The sequence below is a fragment of the Daktulosphaira vitifoliae genome, unplaced genomic scaffold, assembly GCF_025091365.1.
Source record: "Daktulosphaira vitifoliae isolate Bord-2020 unplaced genomic scaffold, ASM2509136v1 Scaffold_1, whole genome shotgun sequence".
Classification (NCBI taxonomy): Eukaryota; Metazoa; Arthropoda; class Insecta; order Hemiptera; family Phylloxeridae; genus Daktulosphaira; species Daktulosphaira vitifoliae.
Window position 1 is genome coordinate 19,615,227 of NW_026099572.1, and position 11,012 is coordinate 19,626,238.

At 22.2% G+C, this 11,012-nt stretch overlaps 2 protein-coding genes across 9 annotated transcripts in view; both read right to left on the minus strand.

Moving 5' to 3' along the window:
- Positions 1-1,134: 1,134 nt before the first annotated feature.
- On the minus strand, positions 1,135-7,229 carry LOC126907500 (uncharacterized). The gene is made up of 9 exons (XM_050688878.1): positions 7,220-7,229; positions 3,727-3,786; positions 3,377-3,436; positions 3,027-3,086; positions 2,677-2,736; positions 2,327-2,386; positions 1,770-1,829; positions 1,491-1,550; positions 1,135-1,312 (listed from the first exon to the last, which is right to left on the minus strand). Exons 1-9 carry the CDS (start codon positions 7,227-7,229, stop codon positions 1,227-1,229), a joined length of 516 nt encoding a protein of 171 aa, XP_050544835.1. The 3' UTR covers positions 1,135-1,226.
- Positions 7,230-7,539: 310 nt separating this feature from the next.
- The window catches only part of LOC126896509 (uncharacterized), a 7,019-nt gene continuing 3,546 nt past the window's right edge, over positions 7,540-11,012 (minus strand). The window contains exons 4-9 of one of the 8 annotated variants that reach the window (XM_050669360.1): positions 10,283-10,342; positions 9,168-9,227; positions 8,917-8,976; positions 8,397-8,456; positions 7,894-7,953; positions 7,540-7,731 (exon numbers count right to left, since the gene is read on the minus strand). In XM_050669360.1, the coding sequence (XP_050525317.1) occupies positions 7,646-7,731; positions 7,894-7,953; positions 8,397-8,456; positions 8,917-8,976; positions 9,168-9,227; positions 10,283-10,342 (386 nt within the window). In that variant the 3' untranslated portion in view covers positions 7,540-7,645. Of the gene's footprint in view, positions 7,732-7,893; positions 7,954-8,396; positions 8,457-8,916; positions 8,977-9,167; positions 9,231-10,282; positions 10,343-11,012 lie in introns of all 8 variants that reach the window. The other 7 variants (XM_050669359.1, XM_050669363.1, XM_050669362.1 and 4 more) reach the window with 7 other exon arrangements.

Below are 11,012 nucleotides of genomic sequence, written 5' to 3' on the forward strand. Positions count from 1 at the left end.
TTAAACATTTACAATGAGAGCTGAGAAAAATTAATGGCAGACACAAAAAAAAAACATATAGTCAAATATTCTAATATGAATAAGAAAATTTTCTGACTAAGGGTAGACAGTGATGGTCCTTGATATTTATTGAATTTATTCAATCTAAATGAGATAAAAATCAAAATAACTTCAAATTTTTTTCCTAATAAAATATTCAAAAGAAGTTTTTTAGACAGGCGATGTTGGAACTTTGTACTCCGAGCATATTAAACTGTAATATATTAAACGTAGCCACCGTTTAACCACATCAATTTAAACTAGTTCCAAAAAATTCAAAGCAGCTATTCTTATCTTTGAGGAAACAATTTAATCAAAATAAGTTTAAATTTATATTTAATGTAAGTTAGATTTATGTAAACTTTATAAAAATTGGTAAACTCATTACTATGGCAAACCCTTGTATAGTATTTTAAAATAAACAAAAAAAAGAAAGAAAATTTGAACACAAATGTAGCATGATTTAATTATGGCAGCCATTTTTACGTAGAAGATAGGACGTCAGGACAATTTTTTTTTTATAGTAAATTATATAAGCTTTAATTTAACATATATTTAAAGTAGCAATATTTCCGGAACATTTTAAAAAGTTCATAATAGGTAATTATTAAAATCAAATTAAATGATCATCAAAAATGGTGTAGATTTTTGACAAAGACAAAAAAAAACATCATGTTAAAACCAATGTTTTGTTTGCTTTACATCAAAGCTTAAAAGTTAAGTATAATCAGGATCCTGCTAAATAAAGTTTAGACATTTGTTTAAATTAATGTAATATGATATCCTGATAGTGATTAAAATCATTGTCGTAATACGCTTTGATGGGTATTTGAAAAAAAATTAGTAATAATAAGAACTGTACATTTTTTGGATATTTTGAGGGGATTATTCGAAAATATGATAGCCAAGGTTTAGAACGGCGACAATAGTAAAAAAAACCTGCAACAACCTATTTTCTCCACATTTTTTTAGTCATTTATATTTCTTTTAATGACAACCCTAGATACACCATTGGTTGATGGTCATTTGAACTATTAATAAATAAAATTGGTCTATTATGAAAAAGTGGTAATCGAATATATTAGCTATGCATCAAAGCTTAAAAATATTACTTTATTTTACATTCAATTAAAAATAACTATTTTATTATAATAAGAAAAATTGGAAAATAAACATAAAATCAACCATTAAAAAAACTTGATAAAATTCTCGGTATTTTCGTTTATTTCCATTGGTTCTGAAATATCATCATATGATTCATCACGATACATTCCTTAATTAAAAAATCTTATTAAATTAATCATTCTACGCAAATTTATAATTTTGAACATTTTATATATTCTTTGTAATAATATAAAAAAAATAATGACAATTAAGTTAATTTAATTTACATTTTTGTGTAATTTCACAATAATTAATAAAAAAATAAAAAAAAATATTATTCAATTTACCTTGTCCTAGAAAATCGATTAGCTGTAATTCTTTATTAGTTTGAGGTACATCATTTACTTCTAATAAAAAAAATGCAAATACTTTCTTATAAAACTAAAACATTGAAGAAGCCAACATGTATGTTGAATAATTATTTTTATTAAAATCAATGAAGTATAACGTTTCGAAAGGTACTTAAGACAAATTAGACATAGTAAGAATGATTTAACAACTTTAGCGAATTTACCAAAAATTATAATTAAACTAGAAAATATTTATCTGCGAATTAGTAATTTTACCTTGTCCGAGAAAATTGATTAGTTTTAGTTCTTTATTAGTTTGAGATACATTATGCACTTCTATTAAAAAAAAAAATTATAATGAACTTAAAAAACGACTTCCCATAGAAGGTTATACCATGAAAGGACTTACTTTCTAATAGTTTGGTACACAACAAAGTAAAACTTAAACTCTATATAGTTTTAAATGATTTAGACATATTTATAGTGTTTGCATCGTAAAATTAAATTGTATTGCTTTAATGATGGTTTGATGATTTTAAACAATATAAAAAATTGAATAAGAATAATTTTTATGTGATTTTTTGGTTTCTACAGTAAAATTAATAATTATTTAATGAAAATTTCATATCTTATTGTATTAAATCAAGGCAAAAAAAAATAATAATAATAATTAGCTTTAATGAACACTTATTTTGTTGAACATTTCATATTACAATTTATTAACAAAACAAAAATTAAATAATTAATAGATTCAGTTTAACTTGAATTTTTTTATATATCGCAATTATTGCAAAATTCATACAAAAATATTTATCTATGAATAGTCATTTTACCTTGTTCGGGATTATTGATTATTTGTAAATCTTTGTTAGTTTGAGGAACATTATTCACTTCTAATAAAAAATAAATTAAATATATCAAAATACAAAAACTTTTTTATATAACTAGAATTTCGAAATAATCGTTTTGAAAATATCATATCATTATTTTGTGACAACACAAGGCAAAAAAATAATAATAATAATTTGCTTTAACGAACACTTATTTTGTTGAACATCTCATATTAAAATTTATTAACAAACAATTAAATAATTAATAGGTTCAGTTTAACTTGAATTTTTTTATATATCGCAATTATTTCAAAATTCATACAAAAATATTTATCTATGAATAGTCATTTTACCTTGTTCGGGATTATTGATTATTTGTAAATCTTTGTTAGTTTGAGGAACATTATTCACTTCTAATAAAAAATAAATTAAATATATCAAAATACAAAAACTTTTTTATATAACTAGAATTTCGAAATAATCGTTTTGAAAATATCATATCATTATTTTGTGACAACACAAGGCAAAAAAATAATAATAATAATTTGCTTTAACGAACACTTATTTTGTTGAACATCTCATATTAAAATTTATTAACAAACAATTAAATAATTAATAGGTTCAGTTTAACTTGAATTTTTTTATATATCGCAATTATTTCAAAATTCATACAAAAATATTTATCTATGAATAGTCATTTTACCTTGTTCGGGATTATTGATTATTTGTAAATCTTTGTTAGTTTGAGGAACATTATTCACTTCTAATAAAAAATAAATTAAATATATCAAAATACAAAAACTTTTTTATATAACTAGAATTTCGAAATAATCGTTTTGAAAATATCATATCATTATTTTGTGACAACACAAGGCAAAAAAATAATAATAATAATTTGCTTTAACGAACACTTATTTTGTTGAACATCTCATATTAAAATTTATTAACAAACAATTAAATAATTAATAGGTTCAGTTTAACTTGAATTTTTTTATATATCGCAATTATTTCAAAATTCATACAAAAATATTTATCTATGAATAGTCATTTTACCTTGTTCGGGATTATTGATTATTTGTAAATCTTTGTTAGTTTGAGGAACATTATTCACTTCTAATAAAAAATAAATTAAATATATCAAAATACAAAAACTTTTTTATATAACTAGAATTTCGAAATAATCGTTTTGAAAATATCATATCATTATTTTGTGACAACACAAGGCAAAAAAATAATAATAATAATTTGCTTTAACGAACACTTATTTTGTTGAACATCTCATATTAAAATTTATTAACAAACAATTAAATAATTAATAGGTTCAGTTTAACTTGAATTTTTTTATATATCGCAATTATTTCAAAATTCATACAAAAATATTTATCTATGAATAGTCATTTTACCTTGTTCGGGATTATTGATTATTTGTAAATCTTTGTTAGTTTGAGGAACATTATTCACTTCTAATAAAAAATAAATTAAATATATCAAAATACAAAAACTTTTTTATATAACTAGAATTTCGAAATAATCGTTTTGAAAATATCATATCATTATTTTGTGACAACACAAGGCAAAAAAATAATAATAATAATTTGCTTTAACGAACACTTATTTTGNTCTGTGTGCATATAGTCCAATACATACAGTGTTTCTTTCATCAATCTTGCTAACGGTGGAATTTTTTGTAATATTTCCAATAATTTTATAGCGCAACTATATCCAGTTGTTATTGGATTATTTGGCTTAATGAAACTCCTACAGTGCTGTCCAAATTGTAGGAATATGAAAAATAGTTTTTTTAAATCTTTTATGTAAGAACAAGCTAAGAATAAAGTCAATGAACGAATTCGGTTGTTACAATTATTTGTATCAGTTGTTTCTAGTAGCTTTCCTAAATATATCGGTTTTTGCAAATATTCAATACATTTCACATCATTTAAATGTTTCCATCCATCATAATTAATGAGACTATTATAGATGTTAGTTATTGGTTTAGTATTTCTTTTTGTTTCCGTGAATAGTATTAATGTCGATAGTAATAAAAAAAAGTAAGATTTTTTCATGGTCAGTATTTTTTGTATAAAAAAATTGAATAAAATAGATTGTTAGAATTTTTTTTACTAATTGAAATATTTTAAAAATTATGTTCATTGATTTCAGATTTAACATTATTATACATGTATTTATAACATGTAATTATAGCTAATTGAAAAAATATTTGCAAAGAAATATATTATCAGAACCCTATCATGTTTAGTAGTGGAGAGCGGGGTCAAATATTTTTAAATGAAAAGTACATGTATTAATATTTGCGGACTCTTTATGGAAATATCTTTAAATATACTATCAAATAATGACAAATTATTCGAAAACTAATTTAATACTATACAAGTGTTTGTGTTGTCCTACGCATGAGGTATGATGAAAAATTTGACTTTATTCTAATTAAACAATAAAATAATTTATATAACATTTATATACAGAGCGGTTCCCATGTTCTGAATATTTTGTTAACTTTTGATGAAGTTTATAATTTTTTATTTTCTTTTAATTATTGTTATAATAAACATTTTATAACAAAAAAAAGATTTTTTTTTAGATTTACGAAAAATGTAAATAGATGCATACATTTTGTAAAAAAAAAAAATATTTAAGAATAAATTTGATAAAAAAATATCGTAGCAATATACAGTTTAAAATTATCTGTAGCGTTTTTAAATTTCTGAAAATGTATGTGTGTTTTAAAATACCAAAAATTGAAAAATATATCGAGAGAAGAACAGAAGATAACAAAATTTATTCATGCTAAATATTAGTAATAAATATATAATTTATTTATGATAATTATCATCAATGCTTGAATGACCACCTATTATTCAACTTAAAAATCTATTAGATAAATTTATGCAGATATTTTTTTGTATTTTCTTTGTCAAAACAAGAGATTTGTTGTATTCATAATATAACATATTCAACAATGATATAATATAAAACTTTTGTATTGACTATCATTATTTTTTTTTTCAATATTTCATTGACATTTTTAAGAGGTATAAACTATGTTATAATCTGACGATCATTTTAAATCGAATTTTAAATTATTATTTTTATACTTAATGTTATAATTTATATTAAAAAATATATTTTAAAAATGTTCAACTTCTCCATATTGTAATAATTTGTGTAGTTCTTGAATAAAATTGCTATAACATTATAAAATACACAACATAATTTTTAATGGAAATATAGTTGTAGGTGTAATTTTATATAGGTGTAATTTTCAAGAATACTTACTTAGAACTTAAACTAACCTACAAATCATTACCGGACGTTTCGTTCAATGTATTTATAGTGATGATTAATATCACTTACACAAAATGCTTCGATTCGAGTCTGATAAATTTCAGAATAATTTTGTATTTTTGTAACTTTACATTTTTCTCAAAAAATATTTGAACAAAATCGGCTAGTAAAAGCAGATAAACACCAAAAATAATAAAACCTATAAAAACCAATAACAATACTTTTTAGCTATATATCAAAACTAATGTTTAATCAAAACATAGAGAAAAATTATATGTAAAAAAGTATATAGGTGTTCAGCGAGCAAGAAAACTATTGTTTTCTAATATTTTGTTGTTCTCATTGTTTATAACAACTATCCAGTTTCTTTACTTACTGAAAATGCTGTATAATTGAATTGAAGTGATTACTTCTCTATGATTGTTAAATAAGTTTTCAAGATTAACTAAACATTTTGAAGTCAATGTACATTTGACTCCTCTTTGAATCTTTCATTGTGTAACTTTATATTTTTATTACTATGCTAAGTTATCACTTAATGTTTATGTAGAAGTTACCAGATCGATTTTTTTAAATCTAACGTCTATTCAAACACTCAAATATAATGTTTTCTAAACTATTAAAAAATTTCTATTGTGGAAAAATTTACTTCAGAACAATTTGATAATAATACCTATGAGAACTTAATATATGTATCTAACCATTTGTAATTATTAATTATAAATATATATTGACTGTTGAACTTCTCTTGCTCATCTTTATAACATCACAAATATATCATTTCTATTATATAACCAAACCACTATTTGCCATAAAATGTACAGGTATAGTCTTACACTATAGACGTATGCATGTCATTCAGAGAACACAATCTGAATATTCACGTGTATAAATTTTAATGTTTATATTTTAGTAACAAAATGCATCATTCAAGAAAAAAGATAATTTATTTTTATAATTATTTATAGTAGCATAAGTAGAATTTGTTTTCATAAAAATTTTTTATTTTAAATAATTTTTTTATTGCTTGTTGTTTTATTAAGTTAATCTTGAAAACTTATTTAATAATCAATTCAATTAATTATACAGCATTTTCAGTAAGTAAGGAAACGTATAGATTTATTTAAAAAAAATGATTATAAACAATTAGAAAAAAATAATCCCTACAATTTTTCGTTACGGTATTCAAATGTATTGTATTTAAACAAAATGTATTTTTTATCATAATCTATTTAAAAAGAAATGATAAACTGTTGTCTATGATATACATATATGTGGGTACTATTGGTATCTAGATGGCACCACTTCCAGGGTCTGGAGATAGATAATGGTATCAAGTATATAGAGGGAGATTAAATCAAGTAGTGAATCGGCTAAGACGTGTCTCTATGTATATTCTTTAGTTTATAAGTGTATTCTGTTTTATATAATATTTCTGTGTTGTGTGAATATTTTATATAGAGTTTTCGTGTGTAATTAAATATATGTGTTATTTTTGTTTGTTAACATTTAATAGAGTTTTTGTGTATTAATTTATAAATATATAAATTAAATAATAGTATTGCGTCTTTGCTCTGTTCCTGTAATTGCCTGTTTGCATTTTCCACATATATATATATATTTTTTTTTCATTAACTATATCAAATATGATTCATAAAAAAAAGTTAGAATAATAATATGAGTAGATTCAGAAAAAAAATGTTTGGTGGGCCCACAACTCATGCATTTCTATATCCGGCTCAATTTATATTATTGACATAATAGTTTTGTTTTGAAACATTAACTGTATCATAACAATTATAATTTTATCATGGACAAAATTGAAAATGTTAATGTATTTTCAGCAAAATTGGTGTAGAAATAATGGAGTAATCAAGTATAGTATTATTAAAACAAAAAACACAATAGCATAATAAAAAAGATTTTCAACTACACATGTTTTATTTTTAAATTCAATTGAAAATAATAATGTCATCATAGTTTAAAAAACAGTGGATTTTATAAAAATACCATAGGTTAAAAAAACTTGATATAATTCTCTCTACTTTCGTCAGTGTCCATTGGCTCTGAAATATCCTCACATGAATCGTCGTTTTTTAGTCCTACATAAAAATAGTAACTTAATAAAATAATTATTATTGTTATACTATTATATTACTAACTTGTATTAATACAAGGTAAAAAAAAAAAAACAATATTTTATTTATCTTATAATAATTGCAAAATTCATAAAAATATATTTATCTGTGAATGAGTCAAATTACCTTGTCCGATAAAATCGATTAGTTGTAGTTCTTCATTGATTCGAGGTACATTATTTAATTCTATTCAAAAATGAATTTAATATAAAGAAATACAAATACTTCTTTTTTTAATTAGAACATTTTAGTAACAATTTTTGTTGAAAAATTTTACCATTACAAAAATTAATGTCGTAAAATATTTTAAATAAATTATAAATAGTTAGAGCTATTTAAAAAATTTAAAGAATTTATCAAACATTATAATAAACTAAGAAACCAATTAATCATGAAAGTCAAGACGTTGAAAGGAATGCCTATTTAATGGTATAGTATACAAAAAAAGATGTAAGTTCTCACGGAAAAATTTTTACTTATTATTTTAAAAATCTCATATCATTTTTTTATAATAGCACAAAATAGAAATAATAATAACAGTTAGGTTATTTTAGCTTGTATTTATAACTATCTCACAATAATTGCAAAATTCATAAAAAATATCTTTTTCTGGGAATGAGTCAATTTACCTTGTTTTAGATGGTCGATTTGTTGTAGTTCTTCTTTGATTTGAGGTACATTATTCAATTCTATTCAAAAATGAATTTAATATAAAGAAATTCAAATACATTTTTTTTTTAATTAGAACATTTAAGTAACAATTTATATTGAAAAATTTTACCATTAAAAAATTAATGTCGTAAAATATTTTGATGGATATTTGAAACAAATTATTAATAGTGATTTTTAAAAAATAGGTGAATTTACCAAAAGTTATAATTTACTTAAAAACCGATTATTTATGAAAGTCAAGACGTTTAAAAGACTTACATTTAAATTGAATAGCACACCAAAAAGAGTTTTAATTTCTCATGGTAAAATTATAACTTATTATTTTTTTTCACATTTCATATCATTATTTTTTAATAACAAAAGGCCAAAAAAATGAAAAATAAAAATAATAAGGTTAGTTTAATTTGTACTTTTAATTATCTCTCATTATATGCAAAGTTCATAAAAAAATATTTATCTGCGACTGAGTCAATTTACCTTGTTCGAAATGATCAATTATTTGTAGATCTTCATTAGTTTGTGATACATTATTCAATTCTAAATAATAATATTCTAATAATTTCTAATGAAAAGTGCAAAACAATTAAGAGTTCTTTAACAGTTTCCTTATATTTTTCTTAAAGAAAACCTCTTCTTTAAGATTTATTTATAAGTCCAAATTTTTATAAAAACATCTTTAGTTAAATGTAATATTTCAGAAAGATTTATTTACGAACAAATCATTTTACCTGGAGCAAGATAATCGATTAAATTTAGTTCTTCATAGATTTGAGGTTCATTATTCAATTCTACTAAAAAATTAATTTAATGTGAAAAAATACATAGAGTGATTTTTTTATCATAACCCACTTAATTACTTACAGAATAAAAATAATTTAAACATTTTTTTTTTTTTATCTTTAGTTAGACATTATTCTTGAATTATTAACTATGTAATACTTTTTATGTTCACCCCTTATGCCTTGTAAGTGTGCCAACTTTGTTTTTTTTTAATGGGAACACATGTTTTGAATTTAATAAAATGTTTGAATTTTTAATTTAATAATAAATGGCATTTGAATTTTTAATGTAACTTTATTAGTTTATGAAATATAAATATTTAAAGTTTCACATGTTTGAGTTAATATACAGGGTGTTCAGTAAGTCAGGAAACGGGTATCTATTGTTCTCATTGTTACAAACAACGAGAACAATAGAAACCCGTTTCCTGACTTACTGAACACCCTGTATATGTATAATACACAAAGAATTACAAATACAGGTAGCTAATAGTTTTTAATGACATCGATATTTGCAGGTACACAGCATTTATTATTAATGGAAGTAAGACACATTATCGTTAGGTTATAAATACACTAACAGGCAATACAGAAAGTATATCTATTAATAGTCATAATTAATAATAAATACTCAGTGACTGTGACAGCAACGTTATAAAAAACCAATTAGCTACCTGTATCTGTAATCCCTTGTGTAAAATACATTTATATTAATTCAAAAATTTGAAAGTTAAAATGTTTATATCTAATAAACAAATAAAGTTACATTAAAAATTCAAATTCCATTTATTATTAAATTAAAAATTCAAACATTTTATTAAATTCAAAATATGTGTTCCCATTTAAAAAAAAAACAAAGTTAATGCCCATACAAGGGATGAACTTAAAAAGTATTACATAGTTAATAACTCAAGAATAATGTGTAACTAAAGATAACAAAAAAAAAAATGTTTAAATTATTTTTATTCTGTAAGTAATTGAGTGGGTTATGATAAAAAAATCACTCTGTAAGCTTTGTTATAAAACTAAAACATTTATGACACTATTTATGTTTACCAATTTACCTTGTCCGAGATAATCGATTTGTTGTAGCTCTTCATTAGTTTGAGAAACATTATTCACTTCTAATAAAAAAAAAAAAAAGGGGGGACAGTATGGACGTGGCATAGTTGATAAATAAGATAAATATAGATGATATTGAACAGTGATTAAAATCACTATCATACGAATTCTGTAAATAGTGTTTAATTTTAATAGTTTCTAATCACATGTCAATCTAAAAAATTAAAGAATTTTTTCCAATTGTTTGGGATTATAAGTTTAACAAGATTAAAATTTTGCTCTTTTAACGTATTAGACGTTTAAATTAGTCAAATGAGAGCTGAGAAAAATTAATGACAGACAAAAAAATAAACCATATAGTTAAAATTAAGAAATACTTCGTACGCCAAGTGTGTAAAACTGTAAAATCTACGGCGCAGCCACTGTACACTATGATTACGCATCAATAAAAAAAACTATTTAAACTAAATCAAAAATTCAAAGTCGCTTTTCTTAATTTTAATGTGCAAAAATAATCAAAATAAGTTTAAATTTATATTTAATCTAAGTTAGATTCATGTAACTTTTACATGGTGAACTCATTACTATGGTTAACCCTTATACAATATTTTAAAATAAACAAAAAAAAATTGAACACAAAAATAGCATATTTTAGCTTCGATGCGAAGCTGAAAAGGTATTGGTTTTACTATGATGTGTTTTTTTTTTTTTTTTTTTTTTTTTTTTTTTTTT

Coding starts and splice junctions, on each gene's coding strand:
- LOC126907500 (XM_050688878.1), bottom strand. Junction 3,437..3,726: donor AATCAATAATCCCGAACAAG/GTAAAATGACTA, acceptor ATTTTTTATTAG/AAGTGAATAATGTTCCTCAA. Junction 2,737..3,026: donor AATCAATAATCCCGAACAAG/GTAAAATGACTA, acceptor ATTTTTTATTAG/AAGTGAATAATGTTCCTCAA.